The sequence below is a fragment of the Tiliqua scincoides genome, chromosome 3 (assembly GCF_035046505.1).
Source record: "Tiliqua scincoides isolate rTilSci1 chromosome 3, rTilSci1.hap2, whole genome shotgun sequence".
NCBI lineage: Eukaryota > Metazoa > Chordata > Lepidosauria > Squamata > Scincidae > Tiliqua > Tiliqua scincoides.
In genome coordinates this window covers 4,955,808-4,983,050 of record NC_089823.1, presented here as the reverse complement: position 1 = coordinate 4,983,050, position 27,243 = coordinate 4,955,808, and the positions used below count along the sequence as shown (strand labels likewise).

Sequence of the window (27,243 nt, the reverse complement as noted above, 5' to 3'; positions counted from 1 at the left end):
CACAAAAAGGTGAAAAGGATTATTGGGCTATGACTGGCCATTTCTCAAACATCTTCAAAACATTCTCCAAACTGCCCCTCATTCTTTCTGTAAAGTAGAATCTCTCGTTCCAAGGAAAAACAGAAACCAGCAAAATGCGGGTTGCCCGGACTCTGGTTGCCTCCTGGGTAGGAGAAGCGTGAGCATTTTTGCAACTCACAGAGAATGTGGCAATAGAGAGACTTTAAAAAACTAAAAAGTACTTATGGACATCCATGTCTAAGGATGTCTTTGGAACCAGGGGACATCCACTAAAATTGAGTGTTGGAAGAGTTAGAACAGACAAAAGAAAATATTTCTTTACTCAGCATGTGGTTGGTCTGTGGAACTCCTTGCCACAGGATGTGGTGATGGCGTCTAGCCTGGACGCCTTTAAAAGGGAATTGGACAAGTTTCTGGAGGAAAAATCCATTCCGGGGTACAAGCCATGATGTGTATGCGCAACCTCCTGATTTTAGAAATGGGTTATGTCAGAATGCCAGATGCAAGGGAGGGCACCAGGATGAGGTCTCTTGTTGTCTTGTGTGCTCCCTGGGGCATTTGGTAGGCCACTGTGAGATACAGGAAGCTGGACTAGATGGGCCTATGGCCTGATCTAGTGTGGCTGTTCTTATATGTTCTTATGACGCATCTTGGACTCAGGTAAAAAATATCCCAAAACCTAATTTTCTGTACACATCCAAGGGCCATAGGGCTGCAAACTCGGTTCTCCCCCCCCCCCCACTGCCATGTCCCCAGCCACTATTTTGTGCTTTCAATTTCTTGTACAAAAGAAAATATTTCTCAGACACTTGACACCTGCCCATCTCTGATGGGCCATGGCGACAAATATTGGACCCTGGATGAGGGCGTTTCATAGCAGGTCAAACTGGACATGACTCGAAGCGCATGCCTGCATTTTTAAAATGTCAAATATCAGGCAGATTAGGGGCTGCCAGAGATCACGACCACAGCAGAATGAACAGCGTTTAACTCTTTGTCCGCATGGTCCCAGTTCAGATCTCCCCCTCCAGCTGTGGGGAAAAATCTCCCATTGGTGTCAATGGGAGCTTTTCCTTTGGCAAATATCAACCACAGTGAATGAACTAACCACGTCAGGGAAATGGCGGGGATGGGGTTAAAGTCCCCTCCTGCAAGGTTGGGGACCTGAGGCAACTGCAGCACAGCATTTTAAAAAGCAAGCATGCAGAACGGGTGGATGCGGGAAGCATCGAAAAAGCAAAGTGCAGTTTGGGGAAGACTTTGTCTTACATGTTAGATATCTGACATTTTAGTTCTGATGCATGTTACAGGAATGCTTCCATCCCAGACATATTCGGAAGTGAGTCCCTGAGGAGAACGGGTGTGAAAAGTGCCTTTCCTTCAACTTTGAAGCTCTTTGGGGAGATAAAGTGGGGTAGAAATTTAGTAAACAAATAAGCAAGTAAACAAAAATTTGTCCTGGAGTCCAGTAATGGGAGAGGGAGCTATTTGTCTAGGACACTTGTCCCCTCCCCACAAATGTAGTAGGCAACCTTCAGTCTCAAAAGACTGGTATCGCGCTCTGAATGGTGGTTCTGGCACAGCGTCTAGTGTGGCTGAAAAGGCCAATTCGGGAGTGACAATCCCTTCCACACCGGGAGCAAGTGCAGTCTGTCCCTGGTCTGTCTCCCTGGCTATGGGCCTTCCTTCTTTGCCTCTTAGCCTCAGACTGTTGGCCAAGTGTCTCTTCAAACTGGGAAAGGCCATGTTGCACAGCCTGCCTCCAAGCGGGCTGCTCAGAGGCCAGGGTTTCCCACTTGTTGAGGTCCACTCCTAAGGCCTTCAGATCCCTCTTGCAGATGTCCTTGTATCGCAGCTGTGGTCTACCTGTAGGGCGCTTTCCTTGCACGAGTTCTCCATAGAGGAGATCCTTTGGGATCTGGCCATCATCCATTCTCACGACATGACCGAGCCAACGCAGGCGTCTCTGTTTCAGCAGTGCATACATGCTAGGGATTCCAGCACGTTCCAGGACTGTGTTCAAGATCCTCCCCTCCCCACATCGCTTACATGAATCCATGGTCTTTTGCAGCCTGGGGTTTGGTCAAAACGCAGGAATGGGCTTCCTCCTGCAGGCCAAAGGGGGCCCGTCTAGTCCAGCTTCCTGTATCTCACAGTGGCCCACCAGATGTCTCAGGAGCACACAAGACGAGACCTGCATCCTGTTGCCACTTCCTACATCTGGCATTCAAATATAGGCTACTTTTAAAACCAGGAGGTTGCATGTACCCATCACAGTCTGTAACCATAAATAAGTCCAATAAAATCCCATTTTAAAGGCATCTAGATCAGGTTCTGTCACCACATCCTGTGGCAAGGAGTTCCACAGATTCAGTGGCGTCACTAGGGTTTGCATCACCCAGTGCAGGATGCCAGCGCATCACCCCCCATGCAGTGAGTGGGGCAACACCCTAGGTGGTGGGCGAGGTGATGTACCACCACTCCATGCCCACTGGTTTTGGGGCTGTGCCTTTTGATAGAACAAAGATAGAACACATTCTGCATGAAATTACGCATTGATTGATATATAACATGAAGGTATTATTCCTCCAAACTGTGATTTTAGAGATTTGGGTCACTAGTGGTGTCACACACCCCTACTAACACTTTATCGCAGCAGTTCTCAAACTTTTAGCACTGGGACCCACTTTTTAGAATGACAAATCTGTCCAAGACCCACCAGAAGTGATGTCATGGTGGAAGTGACATCAGGCAAATTAAAATAAGCATAAATAATTAAAGTAAAACAAATAATTAAATAAGCAGAAGCCAGCCCTGTTCCACCAAGTGAATTTCCTCTGTAGCCTGCCTGCAATAACAGCCTCCCTCCAAAACCAGTAAGGTTTTCAGCCCTACCCAGTGCCCAGTTCAATTTAAGAACTTATGTTTAAACCAGATCACTGTCAGGATCCACCTGGCTTTGCAAGTCTCAAAAAAGTTCAGCTTATCAGCTAGTGAAGCCTCTGTTTTGATCTTATTTAGTAGGGGGAGGAGGCTGCCTTCTGGAGTATTTGTTGAGCTGCAGTTCCATCAGATCCAGTTCCATCAGATCCATTCTGGTGGCTTCACATTCCCCTTTGCCTGGCCTGACCACCAGCCAAGGCACGTTTGCTTACTCGCGAGTAAATGTGATTGTGAAGCTTAGTTTTGCTTTCCATAGGGCTCAATACATTTGTCTGCTTGGAGGGAGGGACTTCCTTCTCAGGTGTTTTTGGGGGCTGCATTCATTGGATCAGGACCATTCTGGTGTCGTTGGATTCCTCTCAGCCTGCCCTTTCTGATGGACTAAGACAAGGTTGCCTACTTGCAAGTAAACGTGCGATACAGCTCAGTATCCTCAGTACAGCTTTCCATAGCGCTCCATGCATTTTTTGTTCTCCAGTTTTTTGGCCATAACCTTTGATAGAAAGGAGCTATTTCACTCTGGTTTTTTGCATTGCATTCCGCTCGAAATTCCACATCCAACGATATATAACATGATGGGGTTACTCCTAACCACTGCAATTTTAGCATGTCACCCCCCCCATGCGCGTCACCTCTCCTGTGCGCATCACCTGGTGTGGCGTGAAACCCCTGCACCCCCTAGCGATGCCACTGTGCAGATTAATCATACGCTTTTGTCTGTTCTAACTCTCTAGTGGATGTCCTGTGTCTCATGCCTAATTTTATGCATTGCTTCTTATAAAGCAAAGCAAAGTCTACTAGGTGTTCAAGCTGCCGTCCCCTGCAACGCAGCCATGAAACCATAAAATAAGGAGCAATGCACACTCAAAACCTTCTTCAGCCTTTCTGTGCCCATCTCCCAATTGTCTTCATATCCCTTGCCCTGCTTTGTCTCCAGAAGGCTGGATTTGTCATGGTTTCCCTGATAATGGAATCTCTGGAGACCAAAGTTGCACTCGACTAGCCACAGAGCCTGTTGCCTACACACCAGAGCAGACCACAGGCTCAGCGCTCTGGTTTCATTCATGTGCAAGGAGATGTCTTCAGACCTCAGTTGATTACGACATTTGTTGGGCAGGCAAACGGAGTTTATTACACTGGGATGACTGAATGCTGCTTCAGAGGTTTGGGAAGATGATTTTCCAAACTACCATCACATTTATTTTCTTTTCTTATAAACTGGATTCATAATACCCCATATTCTAGTTTTTTGAAAGGTTTACACAAGATGATTCAGAGAAGATGCAATATGTGGGGTTTGGCTGACTGCATTTTTGTTTGCACACATCATAGGGCCTGCCTGATCCAGGATCAGTGGCATGCCTAGAGGGGGGCAAGCGGGGCAAATGTCCCGGGTGCTGTGACTCATCCTCCCATACGCCAAGAATTGCTCCAATAGTGGCTCCTCTCGGTGCTGTTCCCAGCCATGCCTGGGGCCACCTCCCTCTCCTTCCCTTTAGGTTTTTTGTTCCTCTTTACCTCTGCAAGGGTGGGGGACCAAATTGTATGGTCTGCCCTGGTCCCAGGGAGCCCTCAGGAATCCATCCATATCTATCACTGGTCTTCTCTACGGTCTTCACCTCTTGTGAGGTCACTTTCAACGATCAGGAGACTATTCTGGGCTCTACAGCTCTGTCCTTAGGACAGCTGTCTGAAGTAAGGAATGATCTGTCCCTCTTTGTCCAACGGCTCTACAGACAGCTGCCCTAGAAACAGAGCCTCAGAACCCCGAAGAGTTTGCCAACGATTTGCAACTATGCACAAACTGTGGTCAGCACACCTGCAGACCTTTCACAGCACACTGATGTGCTGTGGCGCACCAGTTGAAAATCACTGACCTGCAGGCTCCAAAGGCCCTCTGTTTACAAGCTGCCCAGGTGCTGCAAGGCGAGAAGCGCGCAGCCCTGTTTCTTGGGTAGGTGTCCTTGAGCCTCCCAAGATACCATCTGACGTTCTGCACATGTTCTCTCATACCGGGGGCTGCAGGAACTTCCTCTCCACAAATAAGGATTAGAAAGCTCTGGACATTTATTGTGCTTCCTCCTAATAACCGCCTGGCTGCCATTTCCTTGCGAAACCAAAGATTCGGAGGGGGTTTCCCTTCCCCCTTGCCAGTGCCCTATTCCATTTCCGGTGAGTCCTCCTCACAGCCCATGACTCAAGGCACATTCAGTTTCATGCCTCAGATTTGCCTTTCTATTTCATGCCTCTCCAGACTCCCTCACTGATATCATGTACCAGGTAAACAGGGGAACTGACTGCAAACTCCTGCATTCACTTCCACAGATTTCTGAGTGGGAGCCAGCCATCACTTTGATAATCATGGCTCAATCTCCTACAAATGCAAGTCCATTGAGATCCACAATCTTTCTCCAGCATACATAGGAAAGTTGCATTTTTCTTTTTAACTGAAACTATTAAACAATTTATCCCCCCCCCCAAGAAAAATAGGATGAAAAGGTTATACTGTATTGCCAACGTCAAAACACACAATCAGAAATATACATCCAAATATATAAAAATAATTAAAATAACTATAAAGTAAGATAAAAATATGTTTTGCATTGAAGAGTTATCAGTTAAGGTGGGCTGTTGATTCCTCTGTTTCGCAAGGTCTGTTGATGATAGATTATTATTATTATTAATTAACAGTATTTATATACCGCTTTTCAACTAAAAGTTCACAAAGCGGTTTACAGAGAAAAAAATCAAATAACTAATGGCTCCCTGTCCCAAAAGGGCTCACAATCTAAAACGATGCAAAAGAACACCAGCAGACAGCCACTAGAAAAGACACTACTGGGGTGAGGTGGGCTAGTTAATCTCCCCCTGCTAAAAAGAGGAGCACCCACTTGAAAGAGTGCCTCTTATCTCTCAAAGTATTTACCTACTGCTCTTTCTAAGTGACCTCTATGCTACTTCTATGTCTTGTAGCAGCAAAGCAGCAAACGTCTCCTGTTTTTTGTCCTTAACATCGGAGAGTCTATTTTCCCTGGAATGGAGACTTCAGTTTAATTAGCATGGCTAGTAGCACTTGACTGATGGACACAGTGGTGTAGCTAGAGGGGGTGCAAAGCATTAAGTTTTGCAGGGAGCCTCCCCCTCCCCTTCGAAGCCATTCCAGGTGGTGGGATCAAAACGGAGGCAAATGCCTCCGTTTTGCTCCCACCCCCGGAATGGCTCCGAAGGGAAGGGGGCTGCTTGCACACCGCAGTGAGACTCCCTGAAAAATGTAGCCCTTTGCACCCCCTCTAGCTACGCCACCAGATGGACACATCCTCTGTTTGGGAATGACGTCTGCCTTAATGTTTGCTCACTTAGCACTGCTATCCTAGGATGGCCAATGATCTGCGTAATCGTAGTTTCAATAGCCCTATTTACAAAAAGCAGAATAGAAAGTAAATACAGGGATATATGTGTAAAAATCCAAAACCAAATAATCTGTCTGGGTTTGTTTTGAGAAATACAGCTAGTGAGACAATAGTTTTGAAGTACTGGAAGTGGACTTTGAAATGGCAGGGTCTCCACCAAGCTTAGATTTCCAAACAGAAGTTAACCCCACAGAACTGATCTTATGCACGTCAGGCTGTTCATACTAGGCTAATCCCAGTGCGCTCCTTAGCATGATGGACTAGAGCAGGGGTGTCCAAAGTTTTTGGCAGGAGGGCCACATCAGCTCTCTGACACTGTGTCGCGGGCCGGGGCAAAAAAAGAATCACTTTACATTTAACATTTGAATAAATTTACATAAGTTTACATAAATGAATATATTAAAGATGAACTTATATGAATGAATGAAGGTCTTGCAATAGCTCAAGGCCTATAAAAGGCCTTGCACAAAGCAAGGCTGGCCTTTCCTTTGCTACCGCTGCTGCATCACAAATGCGAAACAGCAAGCAGTGGAGGGAGCTCTCATCCCACAGCTCGCACAAGAGGTCAAACAGTCACCCTCACGCTGAGAGAACATTGGGCCAGTGCGGGCTTCAACAAATCTCTGGAGGGCCAGAGGCTCATTGGAGAGTGGGGGCTTCCTGAGGGCCGCATTGAGAGGCCTCGAGGGCCGCAAGTGGCCCCTGGGACGGGGTTTGGGCACCCCTGGACTAGAGGGTAGTCAGCAATCTACGATCTGTGGGCCAAATCCAACCCACCATCCAAAGTCACTCAGCAGTGATGTAAACATCAGTGGATTGCCTCAGACTCGAGTGGCTTCAATGACTTGGATCAAACCCAACTCATCAATAAAAGGCGCACAGACTCGACTCGACTTGAGATTTGTATATTTTTAGCCTTGGTTCAGTAACATAATGGGTGGGTGGGTGGGATGGGGGACAGAGGTTCATGGGTGGGTGGAAGTGGTGGGAAAAATCCTTCCACCTTTGGTTTTTCCACGTTCTTTCAGAAAGGGTTTGGCTAAACCCTGAGGTTTTTTTTCCCCAGGATTTTTTGAAAAAGCTTGGACAAAAAGGAATTCTTTAGGCTAGGTTACCTGGGAAGAATTCATCCATCACTAGATTATATTACTCGGTTATAGGAAGGGGAGACATACTGGACAGGCCCCTCGGTCAAAAACCTCATGTCCACAAGAAGCTGGCCTGTCCGGGGAAAGCCTTCCTGATTTGCTAACCTTGCACATATAAAGGTAGCACAGCTTCCCAATGCACAGTCTTCTCCCCACCATGTTCTAAAGTGGTACAAACACAGAAGGGCTGTACCACATTATTATTTTTTTCCCTGTACATCAGCACCTAATGTCCAGGAATCCCAACAGCTGTAAGTGTCTGGGGCTAAAGAACCTCTCCCCAGGATCTCTCATCCCATGACTATAAAATTCTGGAGAATTTGTGCTTAACACAAAATGAATGCAACAAAGTCACATCCAAGGCCATCCCTCCTGCCTGTGTGTGATTCACTCTTTCCTTTCTTTTGCAAGCTTTGGTGAATCAACCCTGCTCTGCTTGGTTAAACACTCTATTCTCCTGAACTGGGATGGACAATTTATCTTTAGATAAAGACTAGTATGTTTAGATAACTTTAGAGGCCAGCATTCCCAGCCAATGTGGCCTGAGGCAACTGCCTCATTTGGCCTCATGGATGAGCCGGCCTTGCACACAAATGTTATTGCACCAGCTGCTTCTAGGAAGACCTTGAAAAGAAGGTCCTAATACACTAATACAGGGTGACTCAGCTCTTGAACTGGCAGTCTTAAAAGCCAGGAAACTGACTGAACTTTAGTACAATAGAATTCCCCAGGTGGTTATATGTTCCCCTGTTTAATTACTCTGTAAAATTATCATTTTATATTTCTGTGCCTTCAGCATCTGCCTACTGTTTAAGGCATACAGATACACTACCAATTTGTCTCTCATCCCACTGGGATCCACAAACAGCTACTGGGGGGGGGCTGACTGCAAGGGGAGGAAGAATTCAAAATCTCCTTCTAGCCCCCCCCCCGTGCAGTTTAAATCCCCCTCTTTTATAGGGAGTCTGTTGGCAGCAATGGCACCCCAATCATGACCCATGGATTTGTGACAATTATGCCTAGTTAGGCCCTTAAACTGTGGATTGCTCAGTGGCATAGCTAGAGTGGGTGCATAGCACTAAGTTTCGCAGGGAGTCTCACCGCAAGTGGCCCCTCCACCTCCCCTTTGGAGCCATTCTGGGCCGCAAGAGCAAAACAGAGGCAAAATGGAGGCGGAGGGGCTGCTTGCACTCTGCGGTGAGGCTCCCTGCAAAACTTTGCACCCCCTCTAGCTATGCCACTGGGACTGCTTGTGGCCAGGAGCTCTCCTCTCAATCAGGGGGCACCCACCACAGTTCATTTACCTGTCACTGTTTCCTGATGGGTTTGTCAGAACATCTTTCTAAATGAATGAAAACCGAATCCCTAGAGGCTGAACAGGGACTCGAGTCCAAAGCTGGATGTGTGCAGCCCCAACCTCCCACGCGCCCACGCTGCGCGCCGTGTTCTGGTTTGCATTTATTGTTCACTTTGGTGCCCTCGTAACTGCTTTCAGGAATGCTCAGATTTCCTGTCTGTCTTGGGGGTTGTTTCAGCAGAGCCGCCTCTTGGCCTCTGAGCTGATGTGTGGCTCCCAAAGTGAGCCCTGCAGAATTGCTGCCTCTGCCCCAAGACCAAGCGAGATATCCTTGCATCAGGGCAAGCAGGTTTTGAAAGCACTGTGGTCTGTGATCCAGAGCTGCTCCTCAGGTTCAGATGCACAGACAAAACCTAAGTGGAGTCCTTTCGGGTATGGTTGCATTCAAGCAACAGAAGTGTGTGTTTCGACTTCAGGTCAAAACAGGAATTTGGGGGCTTAATTTGATTACGCGCTGCTCCAACTGATATGATCCAGTTGCAAAAGTTCTGGATTGATTCCAGGTGCACTCAACCTGTCAGTTCCTGGGTTGGGCTGCTGGCCAGCCGTTCCTTTGTCAGGCAGATTACCGATTACTGGCCCCGGGTGGTCGATTGTTGCTTCAGTGGAAGCAAATGACTGGGAGATGGCTGGTCATTGCTCCAAGTCACCTGTTTTCAAACAGTGTGCCATGGCAGATGGGTGTGCCGCAAACGGTCCACAGGTGTGCCACAGGAGTTTAGAGCACAGCGGTTGAAAATGACTGAAAAACTCATCCAGATTCTGTGAATTGCCCATGGTTGTGTTCTTTTTTCACCTTCTAGCATGCTTAATCCCCTGGGGGCTGGGGATAAGAATAGGCCCTCGGTTTGGCTGTACTTGTCGTAAGAGGCGACTAAACAGCCACCGGGTAGATGGGACTCGTCAGCCTGGGAAGGCAGCTCATCTGAGAGAAGGAAAACTCTGATCCCAAACCTCCACTGCCTTGTGGCTACATCCAGTTATGGAAAAGGCTTCAGGAGTCAACCTCAAGGCAAAATCCGGAGCCGGAGTCCCTGAGGCAGTTCATGGCTGAACACAGTCACGTTCTGGCAACTCCTGCGACTCCGCTGGAACCAACCGTATTGGCCTCTGCCTTTCCATTGGACCATTTCAGCGACGTGGAGAGGGGGGATTTGCTGCATGGGTAACAGCCTATCCTCCATACCTACTTTGAAAAGCGGTATATAAATACTGTTAATTAAATTACCCAGGCTTTGTGCACTGGAGAGGACACTCTGTTCCAGAACTACCATTTAGAGCGTGACACCATAGTCTTTCGAGACCGAAGGATGCCAACAGCATGCTTAGGTCACATTTGTTTTTCAAATTCTACAGTTCCAGTAATTTAAAATGCAAACTCGGAGCTAGAAAAGTTGGCCACCTCCATGTCTATGTCAGGAAAATGGTGGCCTCCATAGTGTATGGTTACAATATGGTGACCCCCCCCCCCATGCAATTTATTCCAATGATGAAATGCCATTGAGTGTCCTTCATTGGACAGAGAGGCGGGATATAAATCTCTAAAATAAAATAAATAAATACATTTTGTCATTTTTGAAAATGGAAGCATGTTAGGAGCTTGCTAGAAACTCCACTTCTACCTATTTTCTATCTTTAAAAAAGGACACAGCCTGTCCCTCCCCTGGTTCTGTCTCCTGGAAGCCCTCCAGCTGACATCACAAGAGGAGAAGACCAGAGAGATGACCATAGAGGTCAATGTACCCTGCAAAGAAAAACATTGAAAATTGCTGCTCTGAGTGCTTGGAAGAGAAGAATTCTTGGTGCCTGTAAAGGTGACACCCCCCCCCCCAAAGTAAGAAATGCTAAGCTGGGGCTTAAACTTATTCCCAACCTTTAATGGCCTTGGTGTCTATTCCTAACTGCACAGACTCTTTCTTACATCATCATCATATGCCTGTCTACTACTACCATGTCTACTGGGTTGAATGGGACTTACTCCCAGGAGATTGGGCATAGGAGTTCAAACTTAGTCACACTGCAGCCCCTCCCCACAGCTGCTTTTCTGCTCCAAAGCTCAACTCTCTGAGACTGCTTTTCATTTCGTTAAAAAAAAAAAAAAAAGACAAGAGGTGCAATTTGGCCCCTAGTCAAGCTGCAGGAGAATGGAAACATGAACATGACACAAGGCTGGTCAGCAAGAGTCATTTCCCAGAAGAGCTTTCGTCCCAGCTGACGGATCGTCTCTGAAACATTCTTTCGCAGGCCCACGATTCCAGAAGGAAAGAATTAATTCACATCCCTGAGATTCCTCCCATCTTGTAGTGACACCATCTTTCCAGTAAAAGGTTGACAGCACACATTTCTTCCCCACCCTGCCCCCCACTAAGGCCCCAATAAGACATCTCCATGCTCCTGGGTGCCCTCCATACCCCTAGGTGGTGCTTGTGAATTGCACCCAGAGGTTTGTGAATGCCCCTGGGTGGTGCCTGTTAACCACCCCTGCTAACTGGTTAAGAGGCGCTTTTTCAAGTGGGTGCTCCTCTTTTATTTAGCAGGGGGAGAGTAACTGGCCCACCTCACCCCAGCAGTGTCTTTACTAGTGGCTTTCTGCTGGCTTTGCATCTTTTTAGATTGTGAGCCCTTTCGGGACAGGGAGCCATTAGATATTTGATTTTCTCTGTAAACCGCTTTGTGAACTTTTTGTTGAAAAGCGGTATATAAATACTGTTGTTGTTGTTGTTGCTTGTGAATTGCACCCAGAGGTTTGTGAATGCCCCTGGGTGGTGCTTGTGTCCTGTAGTGGTTAAACCCATGAGCTGCGGACTAGGAAGTCCCTGCTCAAAGGCAGCCGCTGTCTGAAGCTCAGTCGGTGGCTTTAGGCCAGCCTCAGCTGTCCTAGCTGCAGTATGGGGTTAATCATATTTTGTAGAGGCTTTGAAAGAGCCACTGTGAAGATGTTTGCAAAGCACACTCAAATGCTAAGTGTTGCTGTTCTGTTACGGAGGAAGTGGTGGGGCTGTCAGCTTTTCCTTTTCCCTCTAATTGGAACAGAGGTTTTTTTTGTTGTTGTTGCTATTATGCTTCCAAAGAAACAATTGAGACCAGATGCCATTTCTACATCCGTCTACATCCTGTCTGTTGAGAGACAATAGCTGGATACTGCATACAAATGTACATAAATCTGAGGTTGGTTTTGCAATACATCTCTGCTTTGTTGGAAAGGCAGTCTCAGCGCAAGCCTACTCAGAAGTATACCCCATTGTATTCAATGGGGCTTTCTCCCAGGAAAGGGTGTATAGGATTGCAGACTCAATGACTTGATAACTGACTTAGGGCCCACTCCTATCCAATTTTCCAGTGCTGGGGCAGTCATGCCAGTGGGGTGTGCACTGCATCCTGTGATTGAGGGGCAGTTACTAGGGCCTTCTTAAGGTATGGGCACATGCGTTCCTTTTCCATGGGGCTGCAGTGTGGCAATCTCCTGGGGGCTGGGGATAAGAACGGGCCCTCGGTTTGGCTGTACTTGTCGTAAGAGGCGACTGAACAGCCACTGGGTAGATGGGACATCCAAAGATGACGGGTTTGAACATGTGAAGCTGTTTTATGCAGAATCAGAATACTGGGCCATCTGGTTCGCTGGTCTGACTGGTGGTAACTCCTTAGCAGATCTCTCTCTCTCTCTCTCTGCCTTGCTACCCGAGAAGGGATTGAACCTGGGACAGTCTGCAAGGAGTGCATGCCCCGTGACACTGAACCACGGCCCCTCACCATGGCTCAGTGTCAGAGCCATAAATGTTCAACTGCACATTTATGAAATGACAACAAAATAAGCAAGATCAGGAGTGGACCCCTTTTGTGAAGTTCAATGGCAAGGATCTCAAAATTGGTTCAAAGCCCCAGAATTCCTCATTGCCCTTCATACTTCATATGAAAAATCTGTGTCGCCCCCTCCCCCTTTGCAAGATGCAGATGGACAAACATGAGGCAAGAAGCTCTTTGCCCTTTATTGCGTCAGAAGGTCAGCACCTGGCTATTATCCACTATGTTCACAAGGCATCTGAGGTATCGGTGCTGGACTGCATCCAGCCAAGTTCACGGAGTGCAGAGAATATGAATCCAAAGAGGATGGGCGCCCATCAGAGCCAGGGTGATGTGTGGCTGGTGCAGCTCCCACAGGGAGAGATCGAAGGCAGCCCCGAGGAAGCAGGCCTGCATCACCACAGCGCAGGAGAGTCATTGGAGAGGCAAAGTCCATCACAGGGCTGCGCTTCAGCTGAGGAGGCTCCCGAGAGGAAGTCGAAAGGTCAATGCAGGGGAGGAGCTCTGAAGATGGAGGGGCAGCCTGGTGGTCAGAGGTACCTAGGGAGGGAGCAGCTAAGGAGCCCTACCAACAAGGAACTGGTGTGATGACAACCAGAAGCTTCTGGTCTGGGCTGGAATGCCCCATGTGGTGAGCCAAGAGGGCAATTTGGGGAAGAGCCGGCCTTCGGGCAATTTGACCAATTCAGCTAAATTGGGCCCCCAGACATGGGCAATGGGTGGAGCACCGACACCCACAGCCAGCACCTTGCTCTGTAGCTGACACACCACCGTGGAATGTTCCATGCTTGAAATCCCCTCCCCCCAAGCAGTTGGCAGTGACACTGCTGCCATTTATCCTGGTGAACAGTCCCCCTTCCTCCCTCCCAGAAATATTTTGCATTGGGTCCCACAGTTCCTAAGGCCAGCCCTGATGTTGGCTTTCTTCATAAAGGCTTCCTGATCAAGTCCCACCCCACCACAAACCAAGATTGCCCCAGCAGGGAGCAGACTTTGTCCCCAACCCCAGTGGCATCCCTCAGTATTCACTTTCCCCTGTTGGTGAACAAAAAAAGTGTCGCTTTTCCCTTGAGGTGAAAAGTGACTTGGGAAAAATGGCACCTGGAAATGTGATTGCAACAGAGGCAATCTTTCCCTTAGGGAGCCTACTTTTCACTGAGAAACGCGTGTGGGGAGGAAGGGAGAACTGCGAGCAGGGAGACGTGCTCTCTCTGGGCTATCTGGGCAAGCTTCTGGTCCACTCCCATAATGCCAGGTCTTTTACTAGTCTTCTGCATTGCCCTTAAGCCAAAGTCCTGTTACTTTCCATGACCTGCCTAGAGACAACCTCCCTTGAGCTTGGTGCCACGACCAACTGGCCGATACTTGACCTGGGGATGGGGGAAGAGGTCCCTTTGCTTATCTTCTAGACAACCAAAGAGGAGGAGACGCACTGATCCTGCCTGCAGGATTGGCCTAGAGGTCCCAGAACCCCTGGATAGTGAGCCTGTGGACCAGTGATGCTGGGAGTGGGGTCAGTAGTGTATCATGAGAGGGTTGGAATATGCATTTAAAACTGGAGTCTCCACGATGCATCTACCTTGCACCGTTGATGCCAATACATGGAAACTGACATTGGTTCAAGGAAGGAAGTGATGGTGGGTGAGGATTCCCTGACGAAGCTGACATGATGGCTGCAGCACAGCAATCTGGTAGAATCCCAGAAGTATCACAACTGGTCCCAGAAAAGTGGTCTCATCATGAAGATCTGATTGACAGGGCAGAGGGGAAGGTGGGAAGCCAGGAGGCCAAGTTCACTACGTCATTCTGCCATTGCAAGGAAAACGCCTCCCTGTTTTTCTGGGAGCTGGTAGAGAATATATGTAACATATATGTATGGGTTTTTAGTGTAGTAGCGACGTGGGCCTCCAATTTTAATCCAGAAAAAAGTGGTGCCCAGGCATCAAAAGTTTGAGAAGCACTAGGGTAGATTTCCCCTGAATAGCCAGAGGGCCCTAGAGGAGGCCTTGGATATGCGAATAAGCCATCACAGATAGATTACCATGGACGGCAAACTCATAGCACCTTAGGAACCAACACTTTTCCAAGGAGCCTGAACATATTTGCGCCCAGTGACGAGCGACAAATTGATGGTGCGCGTGTCAACCCACCAGCCATTTGCACTATGCCTTATACTGGCGCCCACACACGTGTCTACGACAGCAACAGAACACCCCCACTCCAACAACGACCAATGACAGAACCAGAATCGCTGCCAACAAAATCAGCACGCTGGTCGTCTTGCGGTCCTCTTTCTCGCAGTCCTCCGGCTTGACGTTGCTCACTTCCATCTCTTCCTCCTTGTAGCCAAAGCTCTTGGCATACTGGCACTTGATCACCTCCAAATTGGGGATTTCCACGGTGGCTCTGTGAATCATATGGGAGAGCCAAACGTTCCCGCAGCAGCTCAGGGGGTTTCCAGCCAGGTACAAGTTCCGCAGGTTTTTCTCCAAGGCTGGGATCTCGCTGCTTTTCAGGTTGCTGAAGCGATTGTTCTGAAGGTCCAGCACTTTCAGGGCACAGCAGCCTTCAGTCCAAGCAGGCAACCAGCTCAGCTGATTGTCCGACAGGTTGAGATATTTCAGGCGAGGGAAAAGAGGCAAGTTGACATTTAAAACCATCATGCCGTTACTATGTAAATCCAAATATTCAAGAGAGACCTCCAACCCTGACAGAGCTTTCTCCTCAATGTGAAGCCCCCAGTTCCTAGAAAGATCCAACTCAATGAGTTGAGTCTTGTAGAAACAGTATGTTGGAAGCTTCTTCAACTTGTTGTCTGACAGGTACAAATACTGAAGTTCAGGGAGGTCAACAAGTGAGACACAACCGTTCTCCTCACCCACAAGTCTTTGTCTGGCGAGCCCTGAATACAAGCCACACAGGCTGAGGTTATTGCTTTGAAGGTGAAGCCTCCTGAGACGTCGGAGGCTGGCAAAGATGTTCGACTGTAGTGCCTGGAGGTGGTTGTCTTGCAGGTACAGCTCCTGCAAGTAGCTCAGGATGTCCGCGTTCAGTTCCAGATTCTGCAAAGAGTTAGAACTTAGGTCAAGGACAGCCAGCATGACCAACTCGGAACTGGCCACAAAAGTCTGGAGGCAATTTTTGCTGAGGTTGAGAAACTGGAGGGCAGGCATTGAAGCAAAGAAATCACTTGGGATGGATTTGATCTCATTGTAACTCAGGTCCAGATATTTCAGCTGGGGCAAGTGTGGAGAGTTTGACACTGTTTGACTTCTGGGCGCCTGAACTTGCAGGGGAGCATCTTCCCAGCCATACTCCACATCATCGCCTGAAGACTCGACCATCAGAAACTGCATTATATTCTTTGACAAGTTCAGGTGGGCCAGTTTGTTTACTTGGGGGAGACTCGGGAACCGAATCAGCTTGTTCTCACTCAGATCTAACCAGATCAGGTTGAACTCTTCCTCCGATTCAGTGGAATGGAATGTCTCGATGCTGTTCTGACTGAGGTCAAGAGTTCTCAGCTGCTTTAAGTTGAAACCGGCTATACAGGTGAGCGAGTTCATGGACAGGTTGAGCTTGGAGAGATGCAACAGCGTCTCAAAGGCACCTTCTTCTATGTCCATGATCATATTGCTATGCAAGTCCACCTCTGCCAACCCTGTAGACCCCTGGAATGTCCTCTGTGATATTTCTAGAATGCTGTTCTCCGCCAGCGAAAGGTATTGAAGGGCTGGTGCATTGTGGAGAAAATGTTCAGCCATCCCACTGTAGAGGCTGTTGCGAGACAAATCCAGCACTCTCACTGCAGGCAGTAATCCAATCCACAGGTTGTGGTGAACCAACCGGTAGAGCTGATTGTTGGCTAAATTGAGCTCCGTCAAACTCCTCATACCCACAAAGATATCAGGCTCAATGAAACCGATACGATTGGAGCTCAAGTCCAAGTGTTGGAGGGAGGTATAAAAGGTCAGAGGCCTCTCGGTGATGTTCTGCAGTTTATTTTCAGAAAGGTCAATTTTTTTGACATCTTGGTGAAGTTCTGAAGGTATTTGGTGGAGATCTTTTCTGTGACAAAATGCCTGCTTGTTTTTCTGCAAGGAAGGAAAGAGAAAAATACCATTAAACGTTCTGTCTACATGCAAAACCCAAAGAAGGGTCCAGCTTAGTAGGCTGACATTTCTCTACTTCATACAAGTTTTGGAAACTGCTTTCAGTACATAGGAGTTGCCTTGCCCAAGTCAACTGAAGATTCCTCCTGTTTTTTCTGACAAGGAGCAGCCGGATGCCTCTGGGAAACCTACAGGCAAGGAATAACCATTTCCCCCAGTGGCGTAGCTAGAGGGGTGCAAAGCACTAAGTCACTACAGCATGCAAACAGCCCCTCCCTCTCCCCTTCGGAGCCAGGTGTATGCCTCTGTTTTGCTCCCCCAGCCAGGAATGGCCCCAAAGGGGCCTCTTGCACTCTGTGGTGAGGCTTCCTGCAAAATATAGTGTTCTGCACCCCCTCCAGTTATGCCACTGGCATGGGGGAAAGGGCTTAGGGCCCAATCCTATCCAATTTTCCAGTGCTGGCACAGTTGGGTCAGTGGGGTGTGTGCTGCATCCTGTGGTGGAGGAGCAATCACTGAGAACTTCTCAAGGTATGGGAACATGTGGCATGTGGCATGGGTATGTAGCATTGTGGCTACACTGAGCTGGAAAGTTGAATAGGATTGGACCCTAAATCACCTCCCCCCCCACCCATACCAGTTACTGGGAAATACGTACATTCACACATCTTTGACAATTTGGCAACTCTTAATTCTAAGCAACCTTGTCGAACGTAGAGCTCAGAGTCAACCTGAGTCCTGTTCTCTGCATGCCTCACAAGGGATCTGTGTGTTCCGCTGAGAGTTGGCAGCAGGGCTGAGCAACTGCAATTTACAATTTTGTATTTGCAAAAAAAAAAAAAAGGGGGGGGGATGAAACAGCCATTCCTATCCCTTTGCCCCAGTAGCTGTTGGTGCTTTCTGAATTTTGCTTTGCACCTGACACAGATCTCTGATTAAACCAACCCAACTCTCTTGCCATTCCTCCTAAGAGAATTAGGGCACAATGCTAACCAGGTCTACTCAGAAGTAAGTCCTATTTTGCTCAATGGGGCTTACTCTCAGGAAAGTGTGGTTAGGATTGCAACCTTAGAGCTACAATCTTTGGGGCATCAGCATCCTTCTTTTCTTTCCCCCTTTTGTTATTTTGGTCAGCGTCCAACCTGAAGAAGGGCTCTGGAACACCCAAAGGCCTGCTGGCCAGAAGCCATTGACATTTAAGCTGGACCATCACCTGGCAGGACAAAGTTCCAAACAACACAGTCCTGGAACGAGCTGGAATCCCTAGCATGTATGCACTGCTGAAACAGAGATGCCTGCGTTGACTCGGTCATGTCGTGAGAATGGATGATGGCCGGATCCCAAAGAATCTCCTCTATGGACAACTCGTGCAAGGAAAGCGCCCTACAGGTAGACCACAGCTGCGATACAAGGACATCTGCAAGAGGGATCTGAAGGCCTTAGGAGTGGACCTCGACAAGTGGGAAACCCTGGCCTCTGAGCGGCCCGCTTGGAGGCAGGCTGTGCAGCATGGCCTTTCTCAGTTTGAAGAGACACTTGGCCAACAGTCTGAGGCTAAGAGGCAAAGAAGGAAGGCCCATAGTCAGGGAGACAGACCAGGGACAGACTGCACTTGCTCCCGGTGTGGAAGGGATTGTCACTCCCGAATTGACCTTTTCAGCCACACTAGACGGTGTTCCAAAACCACCTTTCAGAGCGCGATACCAGAGTCTCTCGAGACTGAAGGTTGCCAACAAAGAAAAAGATGACTCGGCTATGACATTATTTTTTCAAATGCATCAACGTGGCTACCTATTTTGGAGGGGTGACTGATGAGTCCCTACTCTTTTCTTGTTGACCATCTCCCTCTTGCTGTTGGAGGTTTCAGAGGGGCCCCTCTTGTAATCCTTTCCCAGTGAAGTGCCTACTGTTCTTTCCTTATCAAGGGGTCTTTTCACCCCCTTCTTTCCTTCCTGCCCAGACATATCTTTGAGCTGTTTCCAGTTTGTCCTCTGCTCGGATAGAGCTCCTTTCATCTTGGCTCCCTGACCGTGGCCTATTAAGGGTATTCCATATGGAATAGAAAGAACGCAGAAGAAAAACAGGATGTGTGGGGTTTGCATGGACTGCAGCTCCCTCAGGAAGAGCTACAATAGCGGTTGGGGGCAACGTGATACTCCAGCCCTCTCCAAGGGAAGCATTATTTATCAGCATTCATGTGCTTTTGACTGGCAGACTTGCTCAAAGCATTTGCAAGGGGAACTGTCGCATGAGAGGGATAGGGGGGGAGTGGAAGGGAAGGGGGTGCACAGGAAGGACCTATGAACTGCCTTGTAAGGAATCTGCTCGTGGATCCATCTGGCTTAGAATGGCTTACACCTCCTGGAGGAGCTCTCCGGGGTTTCAGGTCCCTCCCAGCCCTACCCAAAACTGGGACCTTCTGCATGTAGAGCACATGCTCTGTCACTGAGCAATGGGTCCTCTCTTGCACTTGCCAGTTGGAATACAATACTAAGGCTACAATCCTATACACAGTTACCGGAGAGTAAGTGCCACTGAGTGGTGGCATAGCTGGAGGGGGATATTATTGGTTGGCAACCTTCAGTCTCGAAAGACTATGGTATAAGCCAGGGGTCGGCAACCTTAAACATTCAAAGAGCCATTTGGACCCGTTTTCCGGAGAAAAGAAAACCTCGGGAGCCACAAAACCCTTTTGACATCTAAAATGAAGATAACACTGCATATATGGTTGTTGTTTTTTTTTACCTTTATGCTATGTATAAAAAAACTATAGTGTGTTGCATTTTTGAAATGAATGAACTGCTACAGAGAAAACAATATGTAACATATTTTAATGTTACAAGATCACCATAATCTTAAATTTAGAATTACATATAAAAAACGAAAGAGCTAAAATAAAATACATTTAAATTAAATACTAATTTATTTTCCCAGGGCCTGCCCTAGCCAATTTGGTGCTATAGGCAAGACTTGGGCTGGTGCCCTCCCTAGCAGAAAATCCTGACCAACAGTAAATAGTCATCTTTGTGTCTTTTCCACACTAATGTAAAAGAGGTACAATGAAATACAAAACCTAATGACTAGTATTTTTCAATACAATAAAGAGATTTATAGTTATTACTCCCCCTTGTATGTCCCAATTTATAATGCACTCCCCTCTTGTATATGCAACTTTTATAATGCGCTCCCCTCTTACAGGTCCCATTTTTATAATGTAGCCCCTTCTTGTAGCTCCCTTGTAGGTGCTGGGGCACCTTCCTTATGAGGAAAGGCGTTTGGGCCTCTTCAGCCCAGAAAAGAGACGCCTGAGGGAGGACATGATTGAGACATACAAAATTACGCAGGGGATGGACAGAGTGGATAGGGAGATGCTCTTTACACTCTCACATAACACTAGAACCAGGGGACATCCTCTGCCTGTCTCCTCAGAAGTCAGTCCCAGAAGAGTGAAGGGGGCTTCCTCCCAGGGAAGTGTGGACAGGCTCCTCTGCCTGTCTACTCAGAAGTCAGCCCCAGTAGAGGGACCAGGGCTTCCTCCCAGGGAAGTGAGGACAGGCTCCTCTGCCTGTCTACTCAGAAGTCAGCCCCAGTAGAGGGACCGGGGCTTCCTCCCAGAGAAGTGTGGACAGGAGTGCAGCTCACCTGGCTCCTTCCTGCCCATTGCCTCAGCAGCGCTGCATCTCCCGCACTTCTCCGACCAGCCTCACCTCTTCCGTTCAGCCCCCTGCTCACAGTGGGGCGAGGAGAGCAGGTCCAGGAGAGCGCAGCTGCCCCTGCCTGCCTGCCTGCGAGGAAGGAGCTGCTGTGCCCACCGGGGGGGGCGCTTTGCAGGGAAGGAGGGAAGGAGCTTGCAGGGAAGGAGCTGCAGCTTTGCAGGGAAGGAGCTGCAGGGAAAGAGGGAAGGAGGTTGCAGGGCCCTCCCTTTGGAGCCATTCCCAGCGGGGGGAGTAAAGCACTAAGTTAGGCACAGCACCTCACCGTAGAATACACGTGGCCCCTTCCCTTCACGTGGCCCACCCAGAAGACATCAGAGGTGGAGGACCCACACAAATGGGCAACTGAGGATGCAGGAGGAGCAAATGGGGGGAGTTATGGTAAGTAAATAAGTTATGGTTAGTTAGTCTTTTTACTCCTGCCTAAGGACCCCACTGAAAACCTTCTCCACAACACATCACATCCCTTGTTTCTAAGATCGACACTGCTTGGGGCCTTGCGCTGATTGTGTCTGTCCAGGCTTCCATCTTCTCAGTGTGAACCAATTGCAAAATGCTCTGGCCCACTCTCTTCACAAGGCGGCTAACCCCGGAACTTCCAGCTGCTCGGGCGACACGTGCAGCTTGAAACTCTTTCAGATTCTGTCAACAGCCTTCTCAAATGCCCCAAGGGTACTTTCAGGAATGAGGAGGAGAGAGGAACACCAGGGCTCCGTGACTCCTTCTTGCGATGAACCAGTTCTTCAGAAGGACTCTCTGGGAAACCCTCCCCAAAACATCTGCGAACAAGCAGACCCGTCTGAGTGGATGGAGGTGGGCAGGGCTGTTTCAAAAGGCACTGAGCAATGGCCAGCTCACTCGTGCCTGTGAGTAACGAGAGGCGTGTGGAATGGCTCCAGATGAATGGCATGTCTCGTTCACATGTCTGACGGAGGACAGTTGGCACCCAAATGGCAGATCCCAGGGAGGCCTGGCTGGCCAACCATGAAGCTAGCCTGAGAAGATCATCACTGTCTCCACAGTCAAGGCCTTCAGCATGCTTCATGCACTGATTTTCAGCAGCTAACCGGAAGTGGGATTAAAGTGGAGATGCCGCACAGCTCTTAATACAGCACCATATTAACATAGGAAGCAACCTTCTGCTGAGTCAACACTGACTGGTAGCAGAGCTCAAGGGTTTCAGGCCAGAGTCTTTCTTAGTCCCTCTGGAGATGTCAGAATTTGAACCCAGGATCTTCTGCATTCAAAGCATGTGATTTATCACAGAACAATGGCTCCTTGCCTAGAATGGCCCTTTTCTCTTGGTCAAATTTCTTCTGTAATGTTGACTCATAAATAAGTCATGTTCAGCAAAGGTCCCCTATAATGCAAATCAAAAGTTTCTGATATGCAGATTCAGCCCATTTTATTGCTTCCTGTTCTAGTACAGTTTGAGGATTGGTCATGAAGTGCTCCTTAGTCAACTTCTGTTCCCCTTATGTGTGGGAGTGACTGATTCCCTTCCATTCTTTTTCCTTTTTTTATTTTATTGTCAAATAACACTATAGGAAATAATAAAACACACCTGAAAACAGGAAGCTATTATTTAAAGGGACAGTTGCCCTTAAGTCTCACTAGTCCTTTGCCTGTGCACACTGGACAGGCCAGTACTGCAAGGATATTTTGGAGCAAAAGAAGGGGCATAAATCAGGTTTTATTTATTTATTTTATAAATAAAAAGAACAATGTGGGGTAAAAGTAATGCAATTATTTGACAAAAAGTTGTATGGATTCCCCAGAATTGTGCAGAAGCAATTCTCCAAGCAGGGGGGAGTCCTACCCCTTGTTCATTAGTTAACAAGGGTCACAATCTCCCCAACAGACTCCTTCATTGAATTGATGGGAAGTGGTCAAGAATTCAAGGTGATTTCAAGGTGGCCAACGGGGGCACTCGCCCTTCCTTGCTTCAAGTTATACCTGGCTTGGAGACAACCATGCTTAACAGAATTCATATCTTCCAATCTCCCTGTGGTACCATAGTCAACAATGAAGGGGGAGGAGAAACTGGATGATCCTGGATTGTCTTTAATTTGTTCTTGTAAAGGGATGTTCCAATTGTTTGGCCTGGCATGAAACATTAATCAAGCAAAACTTGCTCAGAGGTCCAAAGAGCCTTTTGTTCAGCTTGGGAGAGGATGAAAAGGCAGCAAAATCAGGTGCCCTTGGTAGATGTCCCTGACCAAATCTACTGTTGTTTTAGGGCAGATTCTTTTTTTTTTAAAAAAAAAAATAAAGATTTGGAGAAAGGAATGAACAAAGCTGGATTCTGAGTTTGTCCTACACTTCTGCAGAATTGTGGAATATAATCCTAGTAATGGTTTGGAAGGCTTTTGACCTCTGGTAATGCTCTTACCATTTCACATGGTGACACTTCCAGGGGCCGATACGTTGACATACCGCTCTTGAGCACTACCAGGAAGAGGAGGAGGTAGAATTTCATGGCTCTGTAGAGAGGGAAAAGGAATCACAGTTAAGGATTAAACCAATTGGTCAAGGGAAACTTGGCTTTCCATTAGTGGTAGGTGGCCTGAGAAGCAGACCTGGGGAAGGGAACTGGCAATTATGCTCAGTGAATTCTGCAATTCTGAGATGTTGTCTTCCAATTATAGAAATGGGCTTAGTCTTTAGCGTCCTGAGAAAATAAAGGTGTAGTAGACGTAGTGTGTTTGACAGGTATGGAGGTAGCTGGATTTTACTTGCCCTCCAAACAATTTTGTCTCATTAAGCTTTGGGAGAAAAGGCCAGGTGGGCTTTCCTGCATATTTTAGTGTGGACTGTGTGACAAACCAGCAGTGATGGGCTCCTATTGGCAGGCACCTGTAATCTCCTCTATGGAGAACTCGTGCAAGGAAAGCGCCCTACAGGTAGACCACAGCTGCGATACAAGGACATCTGCAAGAGGGATCTGAAGGCCTTAGGAGTGGACCTCAACAGGTGGGAAACCCTGGCCTCTGAGCGTGGCCTTTCCCAGTTTGAAGAGACACTTTGCCAACAGTCTGAGGCAAAGAGGCAAAGAAGGAAGGCCCATAGCCAGGGAGGCAGACCAGGGACAGACTGCACTTGCTCCCGGTGTGGAAGGGATTGTCACTCCCGAATTGGCCTTTTCAGCCACACTAGACGCTGTTCCAGAACCACCATTCAGAGCGCGATACCAGAGTCTCTCGAGACTGAAGGTTGCCAACAACAACAATATCTAGGACTAAGCCCCACTGAATACAATGGGTCCATAGAATTGCACGGTCAATGGAGCAGCACAACAAACAAAAGCCAGCATAGGACAGAACCAGTAAAAATTTTACAGAAGGCTTGGGGAAATAAAAAGGCTTTAACCTGACACCTGAAGGATAGTAAACTTGATGCAAGGCAGACTTCCCTGGACCAAGAATGCCAAGGCTGGGGAGACACCACCAAGACCCTCTCTGTGGTCACCACCCACCTTATCACTGCCCATGATGGAATAAGACAAGGCCCCGGTCCATTTCCGAGACCTGATCCAAAGGAAGGCCTGAACCTTGAGGCTGGATCCATAACCCTGATCTTTAGTTTAACCTCACACTTTGTTCAAGAACTCTCCTCTCTAGAGCAAGAGCAGAGAGAGACAACACCTGCACTGGCTCCGGGTTCATTTCCAAGGAGCAGACTAGCCAACTCTTGAAATCAACAATTCTGGTTCTTGCAAAAGGCCGGATCGGAGCGGGGGGGGGGGGGGGCGGCTGCTTTGCTGCTGGCAAGGGACCAAAAAGTAATTTTTGTTCTGGTTAGTTGACAATCCTGCAGGGGGCTGGCTGACTTATCACCCTAAATTTTATTGCTTGACTCAGCAGGGATCGGTCAGCCTGCGTGTTTACTTTAGGTTTTCTGTGTCTGCTAGATACATTCCCGAAGATGGTTTTAAAGGAACTTGAGAGTGAATGGCAAGAAACCTCAAAGCACTGTTGTGGAGGGGGCGTTCTTAAATCACTCAACTTGAAAGACTGGAGAAGACCATTTATGGGTTTGAATTTTTTTTTTTCCCCAGACAGTTGTTCTTAGTGGTATGACACAAGCACCATTGCAGTGGTGTAGCTAGAGGGGGTGCAAAGCACTAAGTTTTGCAAGCACCTGAATGCGCCGTGCAAGGGGCCTCTCTCCCTCCCCTTCAGAGCCATTCCCAGCGGCGAGAGCAAAACGCAGGCAAATGCCACCAGAATGGCTCCGAAGGGGAGGGCGAAGGGGCCGCTTGCACAGCACGGCCAGGCACCTGCAAAACTTAGTGCTTTGCATCCCCTCTGGCTATGCTACCGAGTCCTTGTTCCAACAACCCTGATTTCCAAGGTCAGGCCTCCTTGCACAACCAGCAGCCAAGTCTGTAAACTAAACTATGCACAGAATGACCCCAAACAAATCCCTTCTCAAGCTGGATATGTACAAATTTGCAGAATGCGTGCAGGCTGCTGCGAATTGAAAACTGAAATGTGTTGCCGCAAAATGTGGACACGGCCACCAGCTTGGATGGCTTTAGAAAGGGAATGCAAGAAAGAAGTGAAGGATATGCCTGGATTGCTCTCAGTCACAATGGCTACACGGCACCCCCAGAACCAGAGGCTGCCTACCTCTGAATATCAGTTGCTGAGAGGAGAAAAAGCAGCACAGAAGTATGGTGACTGTCAGTTTCTACTTGTGATCTTCTTGGCGTCACCTGGCCTTGCTGAGAAGCAGGCAGTGCCAGTCTTAGGAGCTGAGGGGTCCAATGCAAAACAATTTTGTGCCCCCCCACCCCTGTACCCTCCTTACTCCCCAGGGTGAGCAGCAGTGGCAAGGCACCCAGCAGCTGTGTCACCAACAACTGCTTCTGGGGGGTGATTTCAAGCTAAACAGACCCGGGGCAGGTGGGCAGGAAGACCATCCAGTGGCCATGCTCCATTCATGATGCTTTCCTTATGATGCCTCGTACGGGAGGTTCCACACTAGAGCATAACTACACAGTGAGATGCTGGTTGTGGCTGCAGGAGCTCTGACTGCTGCCCCAGTGTGGAGCCCCTCCTGGCGCGGGGCTCAGTTTGGCCCAATTGTTTTTGTTTTTAAAGACTTCATTAAAGAATTAAAATGATACAGTGATGAAATCTTAACAAATGAGAGATGCAAAATAATAAAGGGGGAAACTAAAAATGTATAAGGAAAAAGAAAGTGTATTAAATGCCAAAACCACAATATAAAACAGGAATTAATAAAAATCTTCTATCAATGAATATTTTTAAAAAGGCTTCCAGAATTCCACAAATTTATCCATGCAAAATTGCCTTCTATGCACAGCTGATTCAGAGAGAGAGAGAGAGAGAGCGAGAGAGAGAGAGAGTTCCTCCAACCATTCCAAAATAGTAGGTGGGCATTTATCTTTCCAACCTTTCAGTATTTTTACCCACAGGAAGCACACAGAGATTTCATTGGCCATCCAATAGCTTCCATAATGTAGGCCAGGGATGTGCAGACGGGGAGGTAGGTGAGGCAGAGCCTCCCCGCTAGAGTCCTTTGAAAAGCACCGCCCCATGTGAGGGGTGCAAGCACTCCTAACCACACATTCCTGATGTGTATACATTCAGAAGTATATACATATCCACAAACCGTAATGGCTGATCTAATATCTCATTTGACATCGAATATCTCCCAATGCGGGGCCCCTCCAGGTGTGAGGGCCCAATGTGGTTGAATTGGTCAGATTGCCCTACAGCTGGCCCTGGAAGTATTGTGTCCAGTTCTGGTCGCCACATCTCAAAAAAGACATAGTGGAAATGGAAAAGGTGCAAAAGAGAGCGACTAAGATGATTACTGGGCTGGGGCACCTTCCTTATGAGGAAAGGCTACGGCGTTTGGGCCTCTTCAGCCTAGAAAAGAGACGCCTGAGGGGGGACATGATTGAGACATACAAAATTATGCAGGGGGTGGACAGAGTGGATAGGGAGATGCTCATTACACTCTCACATAACAACAGAACCAGAGGACATCCACTAAAATTGAGTGTTGGGAGAGTTAGAACAGACAAAAGAAAATATTTCTTTACTCAGCGTGTGGTTGGTCTGTGGAACTCCTTGCCACAGGACGTGGTGATGGCGACTGGCCTGGATGCCTTTAAAAGAGGATTGGACAAGTTTCTAGAGGAAAAATCCATTACAGGTTACAAGCCATGATTTGTATGTGCAACCTCCTGATTTTAGAAATGGGCTATGTCAGATGCAAGGGAGGGCACCAGGATGCAGGTCTCTTGTTGTCTTGTGTGCTCCCTGGGGCATTTGGTGTGCCACCGTGAGATACAGGAAGGTGGACTAGATGGGCCCTTGGCCTGATCCAGTGGGGCTGTTCTTATGTTCTTAACTACAATTCCCAGGAAGCCTTGCAGGTCTCTCGTTATCTGGTGTGCTCCCTGGGGCATTTGGTGTGCCACCGTGAGATACAGGAAGGTGGACTAGATGGGCCCTTGGCCTGATCCAGTGGGGCTGTTCTTATGTTCTTATGAAGCAGGTTACCAGAGCTCTGGCCAGATCCAGCAGGGTCTTCTCATGTCTCCGCTGCTCATGGTGGCTCAGAATATTTCCAGTTGCAGCCAGAGAGCCTACACGTGTACATTCTGCATGTGCTTGATGCCTGTTCTCGTGCTCTACTGAATGCACATAAGTGGAGGGGGATGCAACTTGACTACCTAAATGGGCAGAACAAAGCATGGGG

General features: G+C 48.1%; 1 protein-coding gene across 1 annotated transcript; it reads right to left on the bottom strand.

Moving 5' to 3' along the window:
* Window positions 1-14,842: 14,842 nt before the first annotated feature.
* On the bottom strand, window positions 14,843-22,984 carry LRRC32 (leucine rich repeat containing 32). The gene is made up of 2 exons (XM_066622615.1): window positions 22,898-22,984; window positions 14,843-16,774 (listed from the first exon to the last, which is right to left on the bottom strand). The coding sequence occupies exons 1-2, from the start codon at window positions 22,982-22,984 to the stop codon at window positions 14,843-14,845; spliced, it is 2,019 nt and encodes a 672-aa protein (XP_066478712.1).
* Window positions 22,985-27,243: the final 4,259 nt, after the last annotated feature.

Coding starts and splice junctions, on each gene's coding strand:
- LRRC32 (XM_066622615.1), bottom strand. CDS start 22,984: ATGAAATTCTACCTCCTCCTCTTCCTGGTAGTGCTCAAGAGCGGTATG. Junction 16,775..22,897: donor AAGTGTCACCATGTGAAATG/GTAAGAGCATTA, acceptor CCTTCCTTGCAG/AAAAACAAGCAGGCATTTTG.